Raw genomic sequence first — 27,737 nt, forward strand, 5'->3', positions numbered from 1 at the left:
CCTCATTTCGTTGAAGAGTATCTACACAAGAACTTTGATGTACTATGCCTTGGCTTCAAGAGATAATCACCAAGGATTGATTTAAAGTACTTTTTTGCATTGTTAGTTCTCAACACTTGTATTTTCGCTTGGAATTGAGTTTGAATGATATTCTTAAAAATTTTAAAAATCTAACTAGCTTTTGATTTTTCTTTCATGAGTAATCTTATTGTGATCATCAACAAAAGATATAAACCATCGAGTTCCAATGATGTTTTTTATTCGAGAAGGCCCCCACACATCACTATGGATCATTGAGAAAGGACAAGACACTTTGTATGGTTGATTGGGATAGGAATTATGGACATGCTTGGAAAATTGAAAATTTTCACACTAAAAAATTTTGGACTTTTCAATGAAGGAAAAACATTTTGATCAAAAAGAATTTTCTTTTTCTCAAGTTATAAGAAATTTGGGAAACAACTCCTTAAAATTTCAACTGCACTATCATTATTAGAATTATCAACTGAAAAAGAACTTTCATGAAATAGACATTTGACGCAACATAATTAGCCTTGTGAGTTTGTCCTTCAAGCGAATCATCAACTTTGAGGATATAGAGCCTTGAACACATCTCAACACCGCCAATTGTCTTCCCCAAATCCAAGTTATGAAATTCACAGGAGTTCAGGAAAAATTTAGTAACATAATTGAGTTCTCGTGTGAGTTTGCTAATAGACGGTAGATTACAGTCCAAATTTGGAACTAAGAGAACAAAATCCAGGGTCAAGTTCTTTGAAATAATAATTGAGTCTGTACTAGTCACCTTTGAGAGAGATCCATCTACTATCTTAATAGTAAAATTTTCATGGCATGGGCTATATTTATGGAAAATAGTAGCATTTCCAGTCATATGGTCCGATGCTCTTAAGTCCACAACCCATAGACTCATCTTCTCTCTTTTAACATTTAAGGCATTTAATAAATTTCCTCTATGCTAAGGACCTGGTTCCAATCATAGAGGTGACAGGAGCTTATTGTGATTGACCAAACATTTTTTTGCAGAAGTTCTAGTTGTTCTTTGTTGAAAAGACTAGGTTCAGATTGTGTGGAGTTCTCATCAATTTGTTGGTTTACCATGAATCTTCTAATAGGTTTCTTTGGTGTGCCTAGGTCTGCGATAGTGATCACAACATGGTCTTCCTTTCTTTTGTCGATTGTCATTGCTATGGTGTTGAATCCTTGGAGCAGCAAGGGCAGAATTTTCTATGGTAGGTGTGGCATTTTGTGATCCCATCATTACCTTTTTTCGGCTCTCTTCTCTTCAGACTTCTGAGAAATCTTCTCGGATATTGGGCAAAGGCTTCAATCCCAACACTCTCTCTTGAGTGATGGACATGGTCATATAGAATACTTTCAACTTAAACAATTTTAATGTATTTTCATTTATGGAGTAGGTCTCCTTAGTGGCATCCCATATTCCTTTGTTGTTCCATCGAGTAGAAAGTTTTCTCCAATATCATTGATCATGGAGTTGATAAGCTAGGGCATGACCATGTTATTCTTTTTTTTTTTATATATAAGTAAACACATAGAAAAAATATATATTAGAAGAAAGGGCGTCTTAAGGCTGACTCAAAGCATACAGGGGGTATACAAGAGGCGCCAAAAAGCAAGAACAAAAAGAAGAGGGGATACAAAAAATCACCAACCCTCATCTAGAACCCAACCAATCAAAAAAGTTGATTAAAGGAAGAGGTCCTTCATCTATAATTGACTTAGTCCAAAGCCAAAAATTACATACAAAACAATTTTTCATCTTATGAATCGAAAGCTTCTCATTTTCAAAAGTAATTTTATTTCTTTCCTTCCAAACCACCCAAAAAAGGCATAAGGGGCTTGCCATCCACACCTTACTATGCTTCTTGCCCATGTTGATACCCTGTTAACCAAGAAGAGTATCTCTAACCGAATAAGGAAGGACCTACATCACTTCAAAAAGAGAAAACAATAACTCCCATAAAACTCTTGCCTTGGTGCAATGAATTAGAATATGATCAATAGACTCTTCTTCCGCACAACAAATGAAACATCTATTAGCTAAAGTCCACCCCCTCTTTTTAAGTTGATCCAAAATTAACACCTTACCCTAAGAGGCTTCCCAAGCAAAAAAACCCACTTTAGTAGGAACACAAGGACGCTAAATGATGCTCTTTGGAAACTAAACAACACTTCTTGAATCTAGAGCACTATAAAGAGATTTGATAGAAAAAATCCCATCCTTAGTCTCTTTCCACAACACCGTATCTTCCAAATTAGGATTAAGCCTTCTTCCTTATATTGTCACAAGTAGCCTTTCTGCATGACCATGTTATTCTCTGACTTCCATGATTTAAATTTCAGATCTTCCTTCTTGGGAGGAACTACAACCCTGGTAAGATGTGAGATGATCATCTTTCCCTTTTCCACAGATGGACATCATGACATATTGGGACCATTGGAGATAGTTGTGCCCATTCAGTTTGGGGCCTGTAATTGGAAGAAGATTGCCATCTGATTCTCCATTGTTGTTTGAGACGACAACTTCTTGATTGGAGGCGACTTTTGAGGTTGAGCTCTACTTTTTAGTGGCCATTCAGTATTTTGTCATTCGGATAACTAAGGTTTCAGAGGAGGCTCTAATACATGTAGAAATGTGAGAAGAAAGAGATGATTCTATTTTTTATTTCTTGAATAGAGAAGAAAATGCACTGCTATAAATAATGGAGTGGCTGAAAATAGCATCCCACTATTCATGGGATACAACTACTAACTTACCTCGAAAGACTCACATTTGATGGAGATTTGTTTCAATAGTAGAGAGAGATTCATGAAAATTACAGAATTTGTTACAAAGAGGAAACCCTTAATTCTAGTTGTTCTCGAGGGTGTTAAAGGCAATGGGTGGGAAGCCCTTAGGAAGGCGATTTCTTCAGTGCAAGATTTTTCTGATCAAGCTGTAAGAGCCTTGAAGGAGACAATTGAAGATTTTCAAGCGAGTAAGGGCATTTACAGAGGATGTCGGTCCTATGCAGATGTGGTTGTAAAGGAAGGACCTAGGAATAGAGCTTTGTTGCCAGTTGGAAAATGGGCCAGAGCTGTAATTTGTGAAAGTAAATGAAAAGTTCAAGATTGGGTTTATGTAGGAAAAGCTATTACGAAGATGATGGGTACGAAGGAATGGTGTTTGTAACCCCTATTTCCGCTTACAAGGGGTGTTTATTTGTGGATTCTGCAAGGAGGGCTGATTGGTTCTAAGATCAGGGGAGTTTAATAGTGAGATGAGAGTCTATTTTTCTGAGGAGATGGTCGCCAAGAGAAAATACGGTTGTATTTGGAAAATTCAGAAGGGGTTGGTTAGAACTAAGAGGTCTTTCTTTTCATTTGTGGGACGAGGATCAGTTAAGATACATTCTGAAGAAGTGAGGGAAGGTAACGAAGGTGGCACGGGACTCTTTGAAGCTTGTAGACTTGTCAAAGGTAAAGTTGTGGGTGGAGATGCTTCCAAATGTCGTGCTACCTGCATTGCTAGAGGTGGAAGATGTTATAGAAAATACTAAACAAAGACAACTAGTCAACTAATTTACAACTGTAAAACTCCTAGAAATTAGACCAATAGCTAAAAGATTTCCACACTACGAAAACAGAGAATAAGTTGTCAAAATATTGTGTGAATGACCGAATACCTTGGCCTTGAGTTTTGTATATTATATATAGACTTTACAAGGATGCTATACATGGAAAGCAAATAAAAGCAAATAAATTCCCGCATGATTCTAGCCCTATACATGTAAACTATAATCTGTCAAATAATGTATGCTAACTGTACAAAATAATAAATGGAGAAATAAGGAAAGAAGTGTGGACAGCAAAGCTGTCCTTTGACATAAGTTACATATAGGTTGTAAACCTAAACTTAGAAAATTCAACAGTCAAGGAAATGATAATATAATAATTGCTCATGGACCAGTTATTGTTGCATATTCTAAACAAATTCCAGGGCTTAAGTATCATATATGCTATGCTTAAATATCAACTACAGTGCACATAACATGCTTAATTTCTTTTAGTTTTAGATGAGGAGGTTTTTCCATCATCATAATAAATAATCTTGTACTATTTATGTCTTTCACATGTCTTGTATTATATATGTATTTTGTATGTATGAGATGTCAAAGCAATGTCAAAGTATAGTATCGTGAAAGAGGTGGAAACATTAAGATCCAAGAAAATATATACTTGAAATACAAAATCCAAGTTGAATTTGATTATCCATAGAAGTGTAAAAGGAAAGAACACCAGGAAGAGATCTTGTATGAAGAAAAATTTGGTTGAAATTAATTCCAACTTGCTGATATATTGAATTTGTGCTAATAAATTGGCTATATTTTGTGGAAGGATGAAACCAGCTGATCCCTTGAACAGAATTTTATATTCTTCTAGCATCTATTTAATTTTATTAGTGGCAAAAGAACTCTCTGCAAGTTTTACTAGCAAGGAAGAATTAATTGCCACTTGAATTTTGCCTTAGGAGTTCTGCTTTCTTGATTGTACAACCCAACAACATGCTGTTTCTGGGAAGTGTTTTTCTTTAAAATTTTTCTGTTGCATGCTTTGTGATAATCTTTCAAGATACTCCTACTTGTTGTTTGGTTCAAGAAAAGGGAGAGTAGTGTTAGTATCAGTGGCGGAGCCACATGGTGCCTGGGGTGCATTTTCCTCCTTGAAATTTTGATAAAAATATTAGGGGTAATGGGATTGGATTCCTTGACCTGAAATTTTGAGAAAATTAGCTGTGTACCAACAGGCTATGCAATTAGTTTGATGTTGTTTTCCCCCCCACCCCCCGAACTAAGTTTCATATATCGCACCCGCCCCTCCTTTTTCACATTATAGGCTTCCTTTTGAGTATAGAAAACACTAATATGCATTTTAACGTTGACTAAGATCCAAAATCATGTTGCAAAAACTAGCCTCCTAAAACTATACTGTTATTTGTTTTGGTCATCTACCATTATTGATTTGTAATGAACAGATACATATTTTTAATATTGTGCACCTCTTATTTATTTATTTATTTTCTCATTTTTGTTATTTTTGAGTTTATTTTAAACATAAGGAACCTAATTGGATTCAAGTTGATTCCATTTTTGGTCAGTAAGTCATGATATAGATATCAGATAAAACTTCAAAATTTTCTGAAATGGGAAGTTTCTAAAAATACACATAAGGGCTCATTACTGAACTCAAAGTATAAAGAGTCCAATAAAAGAGCCCTAATAATTGATTGCAAAAGTAGCATCGGCAGTAATGCACTACAGTAACATCAATACCAATGTACTACAGTACTGTGAACAATATCTCATTGTGAAAGCATCAACAGTAACATGCTTATTGCAGTGTGAATGGTAAGTGCAAAGCTTGATTATCAATTTTACTTTTAAGTGTGAGATTATCTCCTTGAAGATAGGCATTGCTAGAACATTTGAAGTCTCTACCTTAAGTATCGGTTTTTGTTTTTTGTTTTGTTTTCAATTTCTGAAAAAGTACGAACTTATTGATATTATCTCCTTAATTTTTCCCTTTTAACTCAACATCAGGCAAAGTGTGAAGCCGCATATTTTGTTGTGGTTCTACATCATCTAAGATCTGTAGTGATAGCTGTACGAGGAACTGAGACTCCCGAGGACCTCATAACTGATGGCTTGTGTGGGGAATGTTCCCTTTCTGTGGAAGACTTGGATGGGTTGATAAAGCAAGTTTCTCTCCCTTTCTCTGTGTGTGTGTATCACCATCTCTCTATGTCTCTGTTTTCTCCTATCTCTATGTGTTATATGCATGTAGCTTTAAACTGCAACATTTTCTTTGTTTCCCCAAGGCTGTTTTTATAAACATAGGTAATACAAACTTGACAATTTTTATGAGTATTTTGCATTTAAGTGCTGCTTTGTCATTTTTTTTTTTGACAAGTAAAGCAATTGTATTAAAAGTGCCTAAAGTGTACATGATGCATACAAGGTCAAAAAAAGGAAGGATAGACAAAAAACAACACTCCCGCTAACCAATCAATGAAATAAAAAAAGGACAAAGAAGTAGACTTTATATGTACCCTAACCCACTCCAAAAACATGTACATAAAGGAGCATAAATAGCATGGTTTGTTCGTTCAAAGTCTTCGAAGGCTCTTCGATTTCTCTCCTTCCATAAGGTTCAAAATACGCTCAAAGGAGTTGCTTTCAAGGTCTTCTTTCTTTTCTTCCCAACAAAGGCACCCCGCCAACTTATGATGACCTCCTTGATTGAGAACAACATCACCCATTGTACATAAAAAATAGAAAAAATAAGGTGCCACAACATGATTGCCTTAGGACAGTGAAGGAGAATATGGTTAGCTGACTCCCTTTCACCCTTGCACAAATAACTTTTGTTTAGAAGACTCCAACCCCTCCTTTTTAGCAGATCCAAAGTTAGAATTTTTTCCCAAACTGCCTCCTAAGCAAAGAAGTTGACTCTTATCGACACCCAAGGATTCCACACCATGCTTATGGGGAAACCTTTTGGATAACAACCTGCTGAAGAGAAGTAGAAAGATTTGACTAGAAAAGTGCCTCCCTTTGACAATTGTCAAACCATAACATCCTCTACTTCTCCTCTGATTGCATGTCCTTGCAACCTTCTAATCAATCCTTCACCTCACCTAATTCCCAATGGTTTATCCATCTTGTGAACATTGGATTCCAACAACTCGCTTCCCTAACCTGCTTCCACATTTGATCTACCACCCAGACTTCTTTATTAGTGGCAATTGAATGCAACACTAGAAAAGTCACAGCTAAGAGTTCCTCCCCACACTACCTATCTTTCCAAAACCTCACCCTCTTGCCATTTTCCACCCTAAAGCCAATCATGTCATAGAACTCCTTCCACCCACACTGAATTGCCTTCCAAAGACCCACCCCATAGCCTTTATTCAAAGTTCTAGAACATCAACCCCCCTCTTCCTTTCCATACTTCCTTACAACCACTTGTTTCCAAAAGGAATCATTCTTAGAAGCAAATCTCCAACACCACTTTCCAAGAAGGGCCTTATTTAGAAAAGATAACTTTCTAACTCCCAAACCCCTTTCCTTTTTTTCTAAGCCTACAATTGAGCATCTTCTAAGATGAGGCCTACTTTAGAGCTTTCCTCCCTACCAAAGAAAGTCCCTTTGGATATTCTCCAATCTAAGACTCACCTTACGAGGGATCACAAACAATGGCATGAAATATATAGGCAAGCTAGATAAAGTGCTATTTAATAAAGTCAATCTCCCTTCTTTTGATAAGTACTGCTTCTTCCACAAAGCAAGTCTTTTCTGAACTCTTTCCTCTACTACATCCCAAGGTTGAACGGATTTGAAGGAGGCTCCTAAAGGGAGACCCAAATAAATAGAAGGAAGAGAGGCCACTTTGCACCCCACCACCCTAACTAGATCCTTTGTATTAGAGACCTCCCCAACTGGGATTAGCTCTCTTTTATTCAAATTAATTTTTAAGCCAAAAATCTCCTTGAACCACATGAACGTCCAACTTAAGGCCTTTAAATACTCCTTGTTTGAGTCATTGAAAATCAAAGTATTATTGGCAGAAAGGGGATGCGACACCACCCTTCCCACACCTCCTCTCCTACTAGACAAGAAACCATAAATGAAGTCTCCTTCCAAAGCCTTCTTCAAAAAATTAGAAAGCGCCTCCATTACTACAATGTAAAGAAATGGGGAAAGGAGATCTCCCTATCTCAAACCTTTGGAACTAGCAAAGAAACCAAAAGGAATTTCGTTAATCAAAATCGAAAAACGAGTAGAGAAAATGCACCACCTCATCTACCTAGCCCATTTAACCCTAAAGCCCATTTTTTCAATGACTGCCAATAAAAACTCCTAGTTCACATGGTCATAGGCATTTTCAATGTCCATTTTGCAAATGACCCTTCTTTTCTGAGTTCTTTAGTCTTGAATCACATTTTATTAAGGCGAGGCTAGATAGTGAATTGATTTGTTCTCCTCATGTGTCTATTGACCGCTAACTTACAAGTATGCTCACCAAAGGTTTAAGTAGTACAATGTTTCAAGCAAGTGAATCCAAGTTGGGAATGGAAAACATCTATTCACTAGCTTGAGAAGGGGTGTGGAAGAATGAAATTAGAAAACTGTAGCTGTATAATATTGTAATTAGGAAGTGCATTAGGACAACCCCATAATCAAAGGGATTTGGTGTAATTAGGTTAAGAAGGTTACTAGTTTCGGTGCTACGAATATATGTATATATATATGCGGGTCTCTTTACAAATTAAAGGAGAATCAAGAAAAAGAATTCTATACCTTTTATTCCTTTGATCTCTTTTATTCTACAGATAACACTTTATTGGCAGAAATAGCAAGGTTTAAAGGTAGGAGAGTCTTTTTTCATTAGGGAGGGATGTCCTTTTTTTCTTCCTTTGAGATTTCAACAGTTGCATCGCCAATTGATGGTGGTAGACCTTTGAATCAACTCTTGGTAGATGGTTGTTACTAGGAGAAGAAGTCTCAGTCAAAAGAGGGGCTTCCTAGTGGGTCTTTGGGAGAGGGAAATCGACCGCTAAAGATGTTGTTCAAAGATGGTTCTCTATTGGAGTTTCCAGAAAATGTTGTGGAAGACCCTTTTTGTAAGGATGTTGTCAAATTTGAGGAATTAGAGTCTTCCAAGTTGAAGTTTTGATAGGGGAGGTGCATCCTTTGGATGACCTCTTTAATTAGCTAACTAATTTTAGTAGCTATATGGGGATTTTGATAGTAGGTTTTGAAAAGGAGATTATCTCTCTTTTGTGGAAGATGGATGGAAGGAGAGGGCATGGTGTCAAGGCTTCAGGGGGGCGGGGTGGAACCAAACTCATCTTCCTGTTTTGAGAGGGAGATTCGGAAATTGGAATGCTCGATTAACTATAACAGGTCTCCTATGATAGTTAGGGGTAGGGGGAGGAGCAATGGGGATCAAGCTCTTGTTCAATGAGGATTTCAAGTTGAGTCATTTCTAGGTGTGGTAAGAAGTGAGGGCTTGAGAGTTGTTTGGGATAAACCTGGTTTTTTGGGGTGATAGGTGGTGTGTCTGGTTAGTTTTCCCATGTTGTTCTTTTCGCTTTCATTCTACCCTTGGGTGTTTTTTGTATACTACATATGTATGTTGTTGCGCCCTTTCCAAGGGCTTTTAATATATTCTCATATTTTATCTATCAAAAAGAAAATCTTAGGACATGGGGACCATGGCTAAATAAATAAATTTTATTTTTCCACAAACCATATAAAACTTTAAGTGTATAGCTAAGGCATGGTGTTAAATGTGAGTCTAAAGTTACAACAACCTAAAAATATGTGCCTTTTTTTTGTTGGATGGATGTTGGATGCATAAATGACTGGTAGGCAATGTAGGACACATATCTCATACCTAAGTCTTTAACATGTCGTCCTTGATATGGGTAACATATGAAATGTTCAGATAACATAGCTAGAATCCATAAAACCCTTGGAAGCCTTACAACAATTATCCTAATTTATAGGCTTTAGAAAACTTTAAAAACTTATTAAAACCATGAAAAAAGAAACCTAACCTATACAGTAATTTATTAATTCCTAGAAGTTTTAAATCCGCCAAATGATGAAATTCTAAAGAAAATAAAAGCTTTCCTTTTAGAATTAGAAACTTAAAACTTTATAGAATTTTCTTTTGATAAAAGTTTCTAATAAAGAAGACTTTTTAGAATCTAAAAGAGCCCAAATAGAAACTTTAGAATTTTTTTTTTAGAAAATAATAAGTTTAAAAATATAGAAACTTATTTGATGAAGAAATTTCCCAAAAAGGAAAAAAAAATCCCCAAATTCTAAATCAGAAAAAGTTATCCATTTCTTCATTTTCTTACTTTTCTTGAATAGACTTTGGAGACTCATCCCCATCAATTCTACTATGAAATGGAAATTATGGGAGAGAGTGAGAGAGAGAGTGAGAGAGAGTGCGATGGTGAGGAAGGAGAAGATAGTGCGACGATTCGAAGAAGAAGAAAGGAGAGTAGCTTTGCAGTGGAGTCCAAGGTGTTCGAGATCGTTTTAGATGAAAGAAAAGGAAAACCCCAAGTACTCATCGTGGAGAAGAAGAGAGGGGTTTTGTCATGGGTCTGATTGGGATTGGAGAGTCTAGGGTTTTTCATAGAGGGCCTTATCCATTACATTAAGGACGAGAAAGAAGGAAAATGGGGAAGAGAGTGGAAGGACAAGGGGAGATCGTACTCCCTGATGCGATCAAATGGAATGAGCTATTGGCAGAAAAGCAAATAAACAGGAAGCAAGAGTCGTGAGGAAATCTGCCTTGGAGAGTTCGTATGCGGAAGTAGTGAAGAGACCAAGTTGGAGAATTACAAACTCAATCAGAGTGAAGGTCAAAAGGGAGGAAACACTAGGAAATTTGCAGAAATTGGAACATTACATTGTTGCAAGCTGGAAATCCAGAACAACAGGAAAAGAGGACCTGGAGAGATTGGGAAGATTATGGGCAAAATCTTGGGGCTTGAAAGGAAAATTAGGGCTGGCTAGATTGGAGAAGGATAGGGCTTTGTTGGAGTTTGAAGATCTGGAAGAAGCAAGATGCGTCGTATCCTCAGGGAATTGATCGTTGGGAGGGCTCCAGTTGGGGCTGGAGCAATGGAACCCTAGGATTGGCTGCTGGGTAGAGGAGGAGGTAAGAAATGAAGTCTGGGTCAAAATCGTTGGGCTTCCAATCTCGTTGTGGAGCCTGACGATTTTGAGAAAAGTGGGGGAAGAGTGCGAGGGTTTTGTTGCAGTCGATGATCAAACAAAGACGTTGGGGGAGATTCAGTGGGCTCGAATCTTGGTTAAAACGAGAAGAGATTTTAGGCCGAGTGTGTTGGAAATCGAAATGGAGGAGGACGTCTATTTCCTGTCACTCTGGTGGGAGTTCAGACCAGTGGTGAGAAAGAAACATATGATTTGTAGTGAAGCATCTGGACAAAAGAGTGATGAGGTTAGTGGTGATGTCGTTTCACACTCGGGGCAGCTCGTGGAGAAAGAGTTGGTTAGCGTGAGGCTCGAGACGCTGAACCTGTCAGCTGAAGTGAGGGGTGTGCAGGAGAGTGGGTTGGGTTGGGAGATGGTAAACCGGGCCCAAGGTCCGACGATCTAGGGCTGGGCCTCCGCTGATGCACTGGTGTTTGGGTCGACATCATTAGGCCCAATCGTGGGCCCTAAAGAGGCGAGGAGGGCTGGTGGGCCTGTCTTGCTTAATGGATCTTTGGGCTCAAAGTTAAAAAAATGGCGACTGGTGATGATGGATCAAAAGCAGGCCCATTGTCTAGGAGGTGGGCTGTAGAAATGGATTTCCAAAAGCTGATTAGGCTTGAAGGTATGGAAAGGGCCGACCTAGTCACGCTTATAACCCAAGCCTCTCAGGAGAAGGCCTGCCTTCTGAATTGCAGTATTTCCAGAAGAGTGAACCTTTCAGAGACAGAGCCTTTTGTTGCCTGGGAAACAGAGGATATCAGGAAGCAACAAACGAATGTTAGCTACTCAACGATAGACCGGGCTCTTGAAGAGGAAGCTCTGAGGTATGGGTCGGTTTTCTACTCTAAGGGAAAAAGGGCATTGAGGGCTTCTCATCTTAATTCTTTTTATTTTGATCGGGCTCCGGAGGGGGGGTTTTACAATCGTTCTGGGGGTATAGAGGAGGAATTTCGGGTTGAGAACACAACGTGGTTAACAGTGGATGAGGGATCCAATGAAAATGACAATGGCTGCTGGGACTTGGGAGAAGCTAATAGAATCGGTGATAAAGCCAGGGGTACGGAGGGGGATTCTGGCACATCTAAGACCCAAGCTGTGAGAAATGAGAATGAGGAAAAATGGGAGGAAAGTAGTCTGGCAAAATTCAGCTACTTTTTAGGATTCCCGACGGAGGGATTGGAAAAGGAAATCTTGAGCTTTTTGTTTAAAATCAGAAAGAGACGGGAGAAGATACATAGCAAAGAGCTTCTGGAGAAGTCCAAATTCGAAAGGGAGTTAAAAATGTTGGAGTGTCTGTAAACTATGAGGGAGGGAATAAGCAGAAAGGCCCATCACAGGGCAAAGGGAGTCAAATCGCAGTTGTCCAATGAAGCTAAAAGTCCTGAGTTGGAATGTGAGGGGAGCAAACGATAGCTCCAAAAGGAAAATTATTAAGTCTTTTATAAGGAACCAAAGGGTGGATTTACTATGTATCCAGGAGACACAAATTCAACCTATGTTAGAGGGTGTTGTGAGAAGTTTAGGCTCTGAGAGATTTTTAGATTGGAGAGCTTTGGATACGGAGGGGGCTGCGGGAGGTATTCTGATTTGATGGGACAAGAAGTCCCTGGACATTTTGGATTGGGAGGAAAGCCATTTCACCCTATCCTGCAGATTTAGGAATGTAGAAAATGGGGTTGTCTGGGTGTTCACGGGAGTTTATGGGCAGTTCACCAAAGTGGAAAGGGGTGGTCTGTGGGAAGAATTTGGGGCGATTAGAGGCCTTTGGGAAGACCCCTGGTGCCTAGGGGAGGATTTTAACATCACCATCCTCCAAAGTGAAAGGAGCAGTCAGAGGAGAATAAATTCAGCGATGAGGAGATTTGCTGAGATTGATGATGATCTAGGGTTGGTAGATCTTCCTTTATAGGGGGAAGAGTTCACTTGGAATGGGGGCCACAATAACCAGTCATGGGCTAGACTGGACAGATTTCTTGTGTCCCCTAGCTGGTTAGACCAATTTAGTGGAGTTATCCAAAGCAGGCTGCCTCGGCCGGTTTCTGATCACTTCCCAGTCCTTCTAGTGGGGGGTGGGATAAGAAGAGGCCCTTCTCCGTTAGGTTCGAAAACATGTGGCTTAAGGTTGAGGGATTCAAAGACCTTATTCAAAGCTGGTGGTGGGGGATCGAGGTCAAGGGCAGTGCTAGCTTTAGATTGGCTGCTAAGATGAAGGAAATCAAACAGAAGTTGAAAGTATGGAATAGAGAGGTGTTTGGGAGGCTGGACTGTAACAAATCTTCAACCCTGCAACAATTAGATTTCTGGGATTGGGTGGAAAGCGAGAGAAGCTTGACTGTGGAGGAAACAAAGTTAAAAAAAGAAGAAAAAAAAAGTTATAAAAAGTGGGTGCTTCTGGAGGAAATTCATTGGAGACAACTTTCAAGGGAAATCTGGCTAAGGGAGGGGGACAAAAACACGGGCTTTTTCCATCGTATGGCAAGTGCCCATTGTAGAAACAATTCCTTGGACAGAGTTAAGATTAATGAGTGGCTTTTAGAGGAGTAGGAAGTGAGGGAAGGAATTGCTAACGCCTTCCAGCAGCTGCTTTCAGAAGATACGGGATGGAAGACGGATATTGGGAGGCTTCAACTTGATCAAATTAGTCAACAAGAAGCGGAGAATCTGGAGATTCCTTTTTTAGAGACTGAGGTTCATTCGGCCTTGATGGAGATGAATGGGGACAAAGCCCCTGGTCCGGATGGCTTTACTGTGGCCTTTCGGTAAAGCTGTTGGGACTTTGCTAAAGACGAGATTCTGGAAATGTTTAAGGAGTTCCACGAGCATAGCTATTTTCTTAAGAGCCTCAATAATACTTTTCTGGTATTGATTCCTAAGAAAAGTGGGGCTGAGGATCTTGGAGATTTTAGACCTATCAGCCTTTTGGGGGGGCTTTATAAATTGTTGGCTAAAGTGCTAGCTTACAGGCTTAAGAAAGTGGTTGGAAAGGTGGTTTCCACTGCCCAGAATGCCTTCGTGACTAGAAGACAAATTCTTGATGCATCCTTAATTGCAAATGAGGTGATAGACTCGTGGCAAAAAGGAAAAGAGAAGGGGCTTATCTGCAAATTGGACATAGAAAAAGCTTATGATAGCATCAACTGGAAGTTTTTGTTGAAGGTCTTGCAAAAAATGGGCTTTGGGTCTAAGTGGTTGGGGTGGATGTGGAGTTGCTTGTTTTCAGCCAAATTCTCAGTTTGGGTTAATGGGGTGTCAACTGGCTTTTTCCCAAGCACTAAGGGGCTTAGACAAGGAGATCCCCTATATCCCTACCTCTTTGTTATGGGAATGGAAGTGCTAGATGTCCTCATTAGGAGAGCTGTGGAGGGGGGATTCTTATCAGGGTGTAGCATTCGGGGTGGTAGTAGATCCACTTTGAATATCTCCCATTTATTCTTTGCTGATGACATAATTGTGTTCTGTGAGGCAAGCAAAGAGCACCTAACTCACTTAAGTTGGATTCTCCTTTGGTTTGAAGCTGTTTCAGGTCTAAGGATTAACTTAGCCAAAAGTGAAATTATCCCAGTTGGTGAGGTGGATGAGATTGAAGAGTTGGCAGTAGAGTTAGGCTGCAGGGTGGGCTCCTTGCCCTCTCAGTATTTGGGTCTTCCACTAGGGGTTCCTAATAGGGCTCCTTCTATGTGGGATGGGGTGGAAGAGAGAGTAAGGAGGAGACTTGTGCTTTGGAAACGGCAGTATATTTCCAAAGGGGGGAGAATCACACTCATAAAAAACACTTTGGCTAGCATGCCAATCTATCAAATGTCTATTTTCCGAATGCCCAAGATTGTTGCTAGAAGGTTAGAGAAAGTGCAAAAGGACTTCCTATGGGGAGGGGGAAACTTGGAGGGGAAAATTCATCTAGTTAAATGGGAGGTGGTTTGTACAAACAAGAACAAAGGTGGGCTAGGCCTAAGGAAGCTAGCCCTGTTGAACAAAGCCTTGCTTGGTAAGTGGATATAGAGGTATGCTTGCGACAAAGATAATCTTTGGAAACAAGTGATCACGACGAAGTATGGGCAAGAGGGTCTTGGATGGAGGTCAAAGAAGGCTAATGGGGCGGTTAGAGTAGGGGTTTGGAAGGAAATCTTGAAAGAATCTGTTTGATGCTAGGATAACATGGTGTTTCTAGTTGGGAAGGGCACCAAAATCAGATTTTGGATAGATATTTGGTGTACTAATACAACGCTGTTCCACTACTTCCCTCACCTTTTTGTCATGGTTGTTCATAGGAATGCAACAGTTGAGGAAATGTGGGATCAAAATTCTGGTCAAGGAGGTTGGAATCTAAATTTTTTGAGGGACTTTAATGATTGGGAGCTGGATATGGTTGGGGATTTGCTCCATGTTTTGAGGGGTCATAGGCCTTCTTTGGAGGAAGACTCAGTTCTTTGGAAGCGAGGAAGAAATGGTCATTTCAGGGTCAAGAAGCTTATAGTTTGTTGGCCAATCCTAATGACATTGTTTTTCCTTCAAGGTTTATTTGGGTGGATAGGGTGCCAACTAAAGTCGCTTTCTTTGCTTGGGAGGCGACGTGAGGGAAGGTGCTTACTCTGGATAGGCTCCAGATAAGAGGGTTGCAACTTCCTAATTGCTGTTTTTTGTGTGGTTGTGAAGAAGAAAATGTAAATCATATTCTTATACACTGTATAGTGGTTAGAGCCTTGTGGGATATTGTTCTTGGGTTAGTAGATGCAAATGGGTCTTTCTAGAAACTGTAAAGGAGGTCTTAACTAGTTGGAGGGACCCCTTTGTGGGGAAGAAAAGGAAAAAGGTTTGGAAATCCATCCCATTGTGTATTTTTTGGACGGTTTGGAAGGAGAGGAATAGATTAGCTTTTAGGAGGGATGTGTTGAATATCCAAAAACTAAAGAATTTTTTTGTTTGTAATTTATGGAGCTGGACCAAATTGTATTTAGGTGAGGAGTCTCTCTCCCTTATAGGTTTTTTGGAGTGGGTAGCATCCACTTAAGGGGAGGTGAATCCTTTATGGTTTTGTTGTCTTTAGAGGCCTTATCCGCCTTGTTTACCCCCTATATGTTTTGTGGCTTTTTGCCTCTTTTTTAATGCATTTCTTTTTTACTTATCAAAAAAAAAAAAAAAATTCCTACCCCTTCAGCATGACGACCAGATTTGGATGAATTCATTAATTGTTTTATGCCTCTAGTTGGAGTGGCTCTGGGATTCTCCCAAAAAGTGACACTGGTTTTTTTGTTTTCCTTGTTTACAGTAGCAATCAAATTCATCCTAATGTGAGACAAAGTGTGATCTCCTCTTTCCCACACTATGGCCATTCAGGCATAGTTGAGGCTGCACGGGATCTTTTCAATCAAGTTGAAGGAAATGCTGGCGCTGGTGGTAAAGACATGACTTGTTCTTCTACCTTATTGAAAATTGTTGAGTTACCCTTTTGTCACATTATTTTGACATCTTACAAATTAAACATATTTAGTCATTTAGAGTCCTTTTTAGATGCACCTATTGTTATTTTGGATGGTATCTCATTGAGTTATTTCTACATTTTATGCATACAAGTTCATGCTTCTTTGTTTTTTAATAACCCCCACAAATAATTATAATCAAATTGAAAGAAAAGGTTCTGGAGAAAGATCTAAGTGAAGAAGAAAAATTGAAATTTCAAAAACATATCCAAATTAGGGGATTAGAAGTGACTTCAAAAGTCACATCTCTTCTCTCTAGCTGAGGATATCACTGATGATGAACCAGCTTGAACCAAAACACCTATAACGCGAGTGCACAGAGCTCTCTTCAATCTTCTGATCTGCCTCTTAGCAAAGCCCCCAACTGTCAATCTTGGAAAAACTATCATGGTCTCTCTTCTGTGATCCTTCAGGACACCTTGTATGCTTGACCTCCTTGACAAATCTCACTTGTATTTACCTTTTTGTTAGCTGTTACCAAGCTACAGCCTTGACCTCAGGGGGAACCTGGCTTTGCTAATTGTATTTTTTGGGTAAGACACTTTCTAATTGTTAGTTTCCACAAGGATGGAAAGGAACTTGGAGTTAAATGATCTGCTACCGTGAAGAGGTCAACACCTTTCATCTATGGAATTTGAAAGGAAGGTGAATTTTTCCATAGAGAATAGGAGTAATGTGATGTTATTGGCACTGAGATTCTTAGACAATTCTAAGTTTGATGAGGAGTTGAACGGATGAGGAGAAAGGTCGACAATGAAAGCTCCTTCCACTTTGAAGCTGTGAAGCATGGGAGTAGAAGTGTCTCTATGGAACTGATCTTCCAATGTAGACTTCTCAAAAACAAATTTTGAACTGTTTCCAACAACCAAATTACTGCAGGAAAATGGCAGCCTAACAGCTGTCTTTCCTGGGACAACGTCCTCTTGGGCCAACTGACAATGTCTCTCCTAACTAATGTTCTCTATTCTGCTCTGCTGATCCTAACTAGAGAAAAGAATCTCCAGCTTCATTCAAGTAGCCACTCTCTTAGAAATACTTGTGGCAGACACAAACTAAATAGAAATATGAATTAGCCACTACTAGATGAAGGAGATTTTGAAGGCAGTTAAGGTTTTTCCAGTCATCTATTCTATTGGATGCATTTTTGAGAACACAGTCCCAACACCGTGTCTCTGGTGTTACCATCTAAGTGAAAGCCTAGGTACCTTAGCAAATAGCCCAGATTCACAATGAGACTGGCTAAAAATCAAAACCTCTTATTGGACCCTAATGGGTTGCAGGATTCTTTTATGTGGCTTTATTCTGAAAGCCCCATATATTCCCAAAGAAACTTAAGGAAAGTTTGTGGCCTTTTTCCAAATGGAAGAAAAGAATATGGTACTATTGGCAAACTGGAGGTTTGAAATTCTGATTCTATCTCTCCTTGATACAAGTTCTTAACAGTGCCTATGCTCTCAGCCCTAAAAATTATCCTGTTAAGAATGTTGACCACCAATGTGAAAAAGGAAGGAGAGAGGGGATCCTTATCTCAGCCCTATCAAGGCCTTAGACTGCCCCTTTGCTCCACTGTTGATGGTAACGGTGAAGGTGGCAAAGGATAAACAGCCTATATTGGACATTCTTTAATGCCTCACAGATCATTTTTCTATTAAAGGCGTGGTCCACAAAGCTTCAGTTCACATGATTAAAAGCCTTCTCGAAGCATACTTCAGAGGTTAGCTGGACAAATGTTGTGAGCTTTGCTAATTTGGGCAGGATTTTTTGGATAGCTGCAGCCAGCTGTCACTGCCCTTATTGCCTTCAGCATTTGTTTGGTTCACAGCTATCTTAAGTAGGGAATGGACATTGTATATCCAATTATAGGATTATCATGTTTGTATGAACATAACTTAGGAAGAGTTACCATATATAACATTACAACTATTGGAGTGCATGATATACATTGTGGGCCCAAATCCTACAAGCTTAGCTTTTTAGGAAATTGGTTGTCTAACACGGTATCAGATCTAGGTTTGGAGGGAGGTCATGTGTTCAAACCTTACCGTATGTTTATTTCCCCACTTTATTAAGCCCAAAGGAGGCTATTTGTGGTTTGTTTATTTGTAGGGTTGTGTGTTCCTATGTGTCTTTCCACGTGTGGGTATGAGGTCATACTTGAGGGAGTGTTGGAGTGGATGATATACATTGTAGGTCAAATCTTATAAGCTTAAGCTTTTAGTAAAATTGATTGTCTAATAAAAATTTGATAATTTTTTTTTTTTTGCCAACCCTTTGTGCCAAATGCTTGTGATGCTTTACTATATATGTTCTTGTTATGGATCTTTGTTATCGTCAATGATGTTAAATGAGTGCCCAAGTTACCACCACCTAATCGAGGTTTGAGACCTGTCTAAAGGCTTCTTATAAAAAATTTCTACTTGTGAGACTATGATCTTAAATTCAATTCTGCCTTGAACTTTATTTCCCCTTTTGATGACTGGTGATGTAGATAGTTCACCAAAGTCAAGTGGCTTCCTTTCCTCATTGCTCCAAGATGGATGTGAGTGTGAGGGTTATAATGTTCGTATAGTGGGGCATTCCCTAGGAGGTGCTATTGCTGCATTGCTTGGAATAAGGGTAATGATTTTGCTCACTTTCTTGAAGCGTATTTCCATTTATTCTTTTACATGCTATCTCCTGGTTCATGACCGAGTAGTTAGATATTTTGATGAGGTGACCTGTGACTAAATACCTGTTGGCCATGCCCTTGTTGAAAAAAACAAACATTATGCATATTTGTCAATAGAGATTCAAAATTGTGCATTTTATATTAGTATCCTGAGTGTAGATTCTTCATTATATCACCTTCATGATTTTTTTCCAAATGTGTGATTCAATGTTTTAAAAAAAATGATTTCTCAACTCAAACCTTGGACAAAACCTACATGTTGAGTTACTTGAGTTTTCTGAGCTATAATCTAGGTGGTTTTTTGTCTAAGTATTTTAAGGAGTACCAGTGGTGGTTCCTCCATATCTCTTGAATTTGAGCACAAGTGGAACATCCACATCTTCAGAACTTCTTAGTAAGCTGTGCACTTTTGGTTAATTATTATCATATAGTTTTTTGACTTTGGAGAATTGGACTATGAGACTGTCTAAGCAGAATTATTTTAAGGCCAGTGATTGGTCTCCCCTTAAATGTGTTATATGGGACACTTGGGGCCTGGTCGGCAATGCTTTTAAAGATAGTTACAAAAAAACAGTTTTTGAAAACAATTCTTAAAAACGGTTTTAAATTGTTTTCAGGAACAAAATTTTGTTTTGAAACTCAAATATGAAAAACAATTTTCTTGGTGATTCTTCATGAAGGTACTGTACACTTAAGTATAATGCAAAAATTCTTCATATTTTCAATTGTTGCTCAAAACACGCTATAAAAAACAAATGAAAAATTTTCAAATTTGTTCTAAAAAAATAATAAATTTTCAGAATAAATTGTTAAAAACCTGTTTCTGTCAAAAGTTTGTCAAACATGTTTTATGAGTTAGAAAATTATTTTCTGTTCTGAAGAATAGAAAACCATTTTTAATAACAGTTTCCAAATAGATCCTTAGTTTTTCTTGAGGTTAATGAACAGTCATCTATGCTTAGAATGGATAAGAATTGATGAGGGCCAATTTCCTTTGTTGGAGGGTTTCTAGCTTATAAATGCTGTCAAGATTGGATGCTATTTTTCATTTTTCTTTTGTTTTTTTCTTTTATTTTTGTCATGATGAAAATGCAATGCCCTTTTCTTTTTTTGTCAGTTGTATGGCCGATACCCAAATTTACATGTCTATTCCTATGGGACCCTTCCATGTGTGGATTCAGTTGTAGCAGATGCATGTTCAGAATTTGTCACAAGGTAATTGCAAATGATACCAGTTGGTCCAAGGCAAGTTATTGTCCTCTTTTGCTGTTCTTTTCATGTGTTCCTACCAATTCAGTGAATAACAATTGTAGCAAGGATTTGTATATAGATTTTCTATTGCCTGGGACACCTAATAATGGAGGTGCTTGAACTTCATGCAGCATTGTATATGGCAATGAATTTTCAGCACGACTTTCAGTTGGATCAATCTTGCGGCTTCGTGGAGCTACGCTTACAGCTCTATCAGAAGATACCACAACTGATACAGCTGTGATATTCAGACTTGCACGTCGATTGCTGCATTTAAGCAGGTATCGAGGAAGTAAAAACAAGGAAAAGGGTCCCGGTTTAGATATCCATCCTGGGGCAGTAACGGCTGAAGGTATAAGCCACATCCATGGAAGCCAGCATATGAATAATACCGAAGGTATCCCTCATCCACATAATTTATTGTGAGCTGAAAATTCATTAGTCACATTTGCTATCGTAAGGATGAAAGTCACGCCCTACATGATTTATTGGGCTGAACAGTTTGATTTTCACTGCAGGGAACAGGACACAGGATCGAGATACTTCACTCTGGATAGAGGCTGACATGAAAAGTAGTTCAGATGAAAGTGATCTTGGTGACTCGCCAGATAGTTTTTGCAATCCTTTTGCTGAAATCACTGCAGACATAATTCCATCAGATGATCCTGTATCTGAGTTTATGGAAGCTGTCCCAAGCTCTGATAATGTGTCAGCTGGAGATCCCCATGATATATTTCTACCAGGCCTTATCATTCATATAGTACCGCAGCAAAGGAGCTTCCATTTGCCTCTATGGAAGGGCTGCAGAATCCAAGAGAAGGCACCGAGCTATAAAGCATATATATCAGATAGAGAAAGGTTCAAGGATATCATTGTTTCACCATCTATGTTCCTTGACCATCTCCCTTGGAGGTATCTGAACTCACTTGTACTTTCCATAGTTGTTTAAACTGTTTGCAACATAGGAACTTGACAGAAAAGTATACACCTGATGCCATTCTTTCGACCAAATTCATGTTTTACAGATGCTACTATGCCATGCAAAAAATATTGGGGACTGAACATGCCAAAAATCTGCTTGATGAATCAGAAATTGTGTGAGTTCTGCACAGCAAGGCCATTCCTAAACTCTTCTCTTCTATGGGAATGGTTCCCTCCCAACTGCATCTCACTTCCATCCTTGTCAGGCATTGGAGGCTCAAATTTTCCCAATGATTGGCTTGATGAATCTCAAATGGTATGAGTTCTAAGAAGTGAGATCATTTCTGAACTTGGGCCTTTTTTTTTTTCTATGGTAGATTCCCCAACTGTAGGGATTTACTTTCTTCCTTTGCCATGCAGAATTGCAGCTCTAAATTCTGGATTGAAGGCCAAAGGAAAAATTCGACGATCAGGTTCTGGCAAACGTTCTTTTCCCAAATCTTGAACAGCATAATAGGAGGCATTGTACAAGCAAATAGATGCTCAAAGCTCTAAACCCCAATTTCAGATGGTTCATAGAAGTTTTGTAACCTCGTATTCTTCAGTTTCATAAAGTAAAATGTATCTTAGGACAGAAAGATACACCCTAGGTTTTATTAGGGTCCTTGAAGCTTAACCTTCCTTTAAGTGGAAATGAAATATATACTATATTATATATGTAAATTTTGTAGGCAAGTTCCTTAGAACACTGGAATAAGACATGGGGATAGGAAATTCACTCACCCCACTGCCTTTGGATTACAATTAGAAATGAGGATAGTTCTTATTGAAATATATGATTAGAAAGATGAGTTTTGAAATGATTTCTATCGTATTTGATTTTCAGAGAATTGAGATTTTTTATTTTTTATTTCTCATGATCCTAACGGATCCTAACCAGACTTGCTTATTTTCTTGATCAATACTGCTGCAAAGTATCATTTTTCTCTAGTTTCAGCCCAGGGTAGCTTTGGTCCTGGGCCTCAATCCAGGCCTTGACCCAGCTAAAAGGCCCAACTTTTCATGGTCACATTAATTGGTCTATTAGGCTCAACGGTTTAGCAAATTAAAGCCCGTTTGTTAGTGATTTTAGGAAACGTTTTTAATATTTTTAATACTTGAAAATCTTCATAATTCAAGTGTTAGAAATGTTATAAACGCTTTTTAGAATTACCCCCAAACGCACTCTTAGTTGTGATGCATGAATCATACATTACAACTACAAATATTGGAGTTGGAAGAGTCAAAAAATACAACACGAGAGATTTGGATATTTCATAAGTGTTTCCAATGGTCTCATTTTCACGTGAGACTTAGAATATTTTGATGGTTGAAGATTGAATTTCAGAAGCCCAACTTGTAGGAAAAGAATTCCATGAAAGGTTTCTTCAATGTTTAGGCATGTTTCATTTTCCCTGGTGGAAATAGTGGCTTTGTTGCAGGAAAATGACTCCAATTTAAGCTTTATGACCTTTACATGTTGTTTGTTATTCTTTCTTAGAAGTCAATTGTCTTTTCAACTACAAAGCAGATTTGAATACATTGGTAATGACAGATGAACATATAGAGGGAATGTTGAATTGATGAGCCAGACAACAAATTGATTTTGAACTCATGAGATTAGTAACCTGGATTAATCAGCCCCTGTTCCCATTGATTCAAACCTTAGTTTCTGACACCCAAAAAAACAGTCTGACATTGATTTTCAAATATTTCATTAATGAGTTTTTATTTGCGTAGACCATGACCGATGACAGGTCATGATTAAGTGTCCCTTGCTCGATCTTGAAAACAAGGAGAGGACAAGTGATGGGATTGTTGGAGACAAATCACATGAGACCCCCAAGGGAGAGATGTTAGAAGATGAAGGCAACAATGCATGTGTCTTCACATATTACAGATGTAAATGAGAAATCATGGCTTCATTTGGAGTGACTTTCTCCTTACCACGTGAATCAAGAGTTATGCAACTCTTATAATTAGTCCAAGCTTCCAAGTCAACTCCATGCCTCCATTGCAAATGAGAAACCATGTTGGCTTGGTGTTCTACCATGTGTTTATGCACCTTGCCATGAAGTAAATATATCCAACCCATAACCGAAGTGTTCAAAGATTTTCTTTCAATTTTTCATAGAAGAATTCTCAAGAAATATACTTGTCACCTAGTTCATATATATAAGGAGGTATGAAATTAATGTTATGTCACTTCGTGCATGTTAGATAGTGAAACTGGGCCTGGCATGTCTCACACAGTCAAACCATGATGGCCGGAGACAAGGGACACAAGAAGAAACAGTGAATGCTTGTCCATGACACCCCCAGTGGGCCATGGATGATTAAGGAAAAAGATGGACAATTAATTAGCTATATATGTTGAAAGAAAAAGATTCTAGAGAGTCAAGTCAATGGGAGATTCAATACCCTGAAACAAAGGCAAACTTATCTAGGAATATTGGAGAAAAATTTGCAAGTCAGTTTACCAATCTCATGATTATGACCGGAATAACAAAAATCTAGTGTCACGTGTGGCATGAATACGAACACGGTTTATGACAATAATGAAGGGATTTGATCTCACATTTAAGAAGATACTCTTTTACTTCTTAACTAGTCAAATTATTTTACATGCCTAAGTTTAAGTAATTTTATTGTCATTTCCTTATTATTTGATTCTGGATTTTTCTTTTTTCTTTTTTTTTTTTACTTCTAGATGTACGATTGAGTTAAAAATCTTGACAATTGAATCATGAGGTTCATGAGAATGATTTGATTATATCAACCCTAAAGATTAATTAAATTATTCCAAACTAAAATAACATTTCTTAAGTTATGAAATCTATCAAGGAATGATAAAACCAATTCAAAGATCAATAGAATTTGCATACAAGCTGTCTGATGAAATTAAGAATAAAAATCAACTTCAAAGGTTCTTAGGAAGTCTAAATTATGTGTTGGATTTTTATCTTAATCTTAGAGTCATTATCAAACCTTTGTTTCTTCAACTTAGGAACAATTCTAAGCCTTGGACCCAAGTTGATATCGAAATAGTCAAAAGGGTTAAAGAATAGGTTAAGAGTCTTCCTTGATTAAGGATCCTCAACCCCTTACCCTTTTATTAGTGTGAACTAAAGATTAATTCGATTAGAAATAATTACATCTAAGATTAGCCTCAATCAATTAAATTTAGGAGGTTCCATGTGAAAACACCATCTTTTAAAGGAATTTTAGCTTTTATGTAATGACCATGGAAACATCCATAAGTTTGTTTTGAAGGAATATGGGAGAAAAAGTATGTGGAAGGTTTTCAAAATTACGATAAGATAAATCATGTGTAAGAAATAAAAGATCTATGTGATTCACAAAATTGCTTATGTGGATGAATGGGGAAGCATTTCATTTCTCTAAACTCGTTCATATTAATGATTATTTCCATTTCTTGTTTTCAAACCATTCATTCATTTAAATATCTTTTTGCCATTATTTCTTTCTTTTTCTTCTTATCATCTTACAAATGATCCTAAAAAATGGAACATGAGCTTCATATTGGTTCTTCCCTATTTCCTTCCAACTTGTTCTTTTCTTTTACATTACATGCATCATGTTCAAAAGGATGTAATGGTTTTTTTTTTTCATCTAATTGTTTATCTTTTGAGGATCAACATATAGGTTTATCCATGGTAGATCTCACAACTTCTCAAGATTGATTCATAAATGGAAAAAAAAAAAAAAAAAAAAAAGGAAATAAAAAATTTGTTGCAACTAAATCCAAGATCAATTTACATGCTACTACAAGTTTTTTGTTTCCTAGGGTGCAAAATATAATTTTTGAGAATTTAATTTTTCTTGGATGCTTAGTAGTTATTATCAACTTGGCATTCAACTTTTAGACTCTTTTAAGTAGAATAGGATACAATTGATTAATTAATTAGGTTTAGAATTAGGATTTAGATTTTTTTTTCTTAATTTATTTTCTTTGCTATATGTATTGTTAAAATTCTAGTTATACTAACCAAGATAATCATCTTAGGTGAATAGGGTGACGGTCACTTTTGTAAGTTTAAACTTAGAGAATGCAAGTGACAATATACCAATAATATAATAAAAATCAAGAGAAGGACAATTTGCAAATAAATAAACTAAGGGAAAAAAGAAATGCAAACTCAAGATTTTATAGTGGTTCAACGCAACTTAGTTGACAACCATTTTCTTCAAGCTCCTAATTGGGTAACGGTTTCACTAACAAGCCTTCTAACCCAAGCCTTTAAGCTTTATAATGGATTATGGTTTTAATCAATCATTTTGGACTTATAACTCTAAGCATCCTCTTGGATTATGGTTCAAAGTACTCTTCACGAAAAAACTTTTCAAGACAAAATCTCTAAACTCCTCAATTTGGATTATGGTTCCAAAACACCATCACAAAATATAGAAATGAAGAAAAGGTTTCTAGTGTACAATATTATTGAAATGGAAAAAAAAAAAAAAGGATTGAATGGTGTACTAAGATGGAATGTAAGTTTGAAAGCAAGTATACTCTAAAAAACACTCCCCCTAAAACTTTAATAATATTCAAAAATAATTTAGAGCTCTTTCCCCTACAAAACAAGAAGTTTGAAACTTTTAAATAAAAGTTATAAGTCCAAACTAGCTATTAAATATAGTTTGGGTTCGATTGATCAACCAACTATTAGTCATTGGGGTCACCATTGTCCAATTCTTTTAAACATTTTAGCACCCCTAGAATTTTAAAATATGAACCCTTTAAGGCATCATGTTTGTCTATCCCTACTAAAATCACTAAGATGGAGGAAGGATTCACCTATTCAGACCTTAAGAATATTAAATTATCAGGAGTTAGAGGTCATATAAATATAGCACAACCCTACTATTTAAAAGATAGAGAGTCTACCTAAGAATCACCAAATATATCATCCATATATTCCCAAGTGATTAAACTAATAGACCAAGATTTTGAGATTAGCAAAGATATTTTAAGAAAAGACTTCTTTTGAGAAGAAATTAAGGAAATAAGAGGATGATATTTGAATAAAGTCTCATAATTATTAAGAACAATTTATCACGAAGAATTTTATGGTTATCTAAGAAAACATCAAACACATGTTAAGTTTTGAAACCTTTAAGGAATAAGAATATCTGGAATATTCCTCTGAGATTAACAATACTTAAACAAAATTAAAGCAATGGAAAACTACTGATAATATCATTATAGATTTCATCATCATCTAAGATCCAAGATAGATAAAAGTGTTAATGAAACACTAGTAAGGGAATTACCTTTTAAGAATAAAATTGATAATAAAGGTACAACTAGTGCGATACATATTATGAAAATCATGGAACAAAATAATTATACTAATATGTTCCTAAAATGCTAAGAGACTGACTCAATAGAGTAGAAGAAGTCATCCAAAATCAAGAACACATTAGGACAACCTTTATTAAGAAAGATGATAAACCTTTATTTAAGTTATTTGAATTATCTAAGAAATTTTAGGAAAATCCTATACCAAACCTAGAGTAAGACACAATTTAGAAAGGTCCTAAGTTAGAATTAATATAATAAAATTACTAATATTAAATTACGTACTCCAATGTACCAACAATCTTGATATACCTCAAAACAACATATTTTTATAATCATAGGATATATGGGCAAATATAGATCATTTAATTAGAATGAAATTTGAAATGGATATACTTGATGATATGTTATTAATTTAGATCCCGATGGATTGACATGGTGAACAACCAATTCTTGTATACAAGATATCCATGTTTGCTTGTCACTATGGAAGCATTTGCCTAATTGACATATTTAATGGAATCAATATTAGACTTATTGAAACCTTAGTAATTCACGCTAAAATTATTCATTGGGGATCTCTAGAAAACCCATTTTATAAAATTTCTAAGAGATTAATAAAAGTGTGAATGGTTTATATAATCACCAAGCAGAGATGAATACTATATTGTAGCAATAGGAAATTCTTTAGCACTAAATTAGAGTATTTTCAAGAAGAATAAGTTATTTTAGTTTGATATCATCCAGAATTCCTGACTATTATGTGGGAACATATTCATCTTCAAAGTAATTTTCCTTTCTAATATTTTTCTGTTGGACATTTTCTTATTCCTTTTATCAAGCATAATATTTGTTGTGAATTAGGCTTTAATGAGTTCTAATATGCAACATCTAATTAGGCGGGTCGAGTTGCTTGGACTAGTTATAAAATCTAGTTGGATTAAGCCTGAAAATAACCAATTGAATTTTACACATCTATTTAATAAAGATTGTCTCCTTAACTAAATCTATGATAAATTGGCCTACTCATAACTTGTAAATGACATAGGTTTAGGAATAAAGATTGTCTACTTAACTAAATCTATGATAAATTGGCCTACCATCAACTTGTAAATGACATAGGCTTAGGAATAAATTAATTATCAAATTTCTTAAAGTAATGTATAAACTGAAATAAAATATCAAAATAACCTACAAAGCTAATAATACTTAACATCTACTCCTCTCTCTCTCTCTTT

At 37.1% G+C, this 27,737-nt stretch overlaps 1 protein-coding gene across 4 annotated transcripts in view; it reads left to right on the forward strand.

Moving 5' to 3' along the window:
- LOC100248021 (uncharacterized) overlaps window positions 1-21,998 on the forward strand; it is a 78,510-nt gene extending 56,512 nt beyond the window's left edge. For 3 of the 4 annotated variants that reach the window (XM_010652162.3, XM_010652164.3, XM_019220182.2), the window contains exons 8-15: window positions 5,619-5,773; window positions 16,087-16,214; window positions 18,786-18,913; window positions 20,083-20,180; window positions 20,348-20,613; window positions 20,735-21,128; window positions 21,242-21,453; window positions 21,558-21,998. In XM_010652162.3, the coding sequence (XP_010650464.1) occupies window positions 5,619-5,773; window positions 16,087-16,214; window positions 18,786-18,913; window positions 20,083-20,180; window positions 20,348-20,613; window positions 20,735-21,128; window positions 21,242-21,317 (1,245 nt within the window). In that variant the 3' untranslated portion in view covers window positions 21,318-21,453; window positions 21,558-21,998. Of the gene's footprint in view, window positions 1-5,618; window positions 5,774-16,086; window positions 16,215-18,785; window positions 18,914-20,082; window positions 20,181-20,347; window positions 20,614-20,734; window positions 21,129-21,241; window positions 21,470-21,557 lie in introns of all 4 variants that reach the window. The other variant, XM_010652163.3, reaches the window with a different exon arrangement.
- The last annotated feature ends 5,739 nt before the right edge of the window (window positions 21,999-27,737 follow it).

This window comes from Vitis vinifera, chromosome 5, assembly GCF_030704535.1.
Source record: "Vitis vinifera cultivar Pinot Noir 40024 chromosome 5, ASM3070453v1".
Taxonomy (NCBI): domain Eukaryota; kingdom Viridiplantae; phylum Streptophyta; class Magnoliopsida; order Vitales; family Vitaceae; genus Vitis; species Vitis vinifera.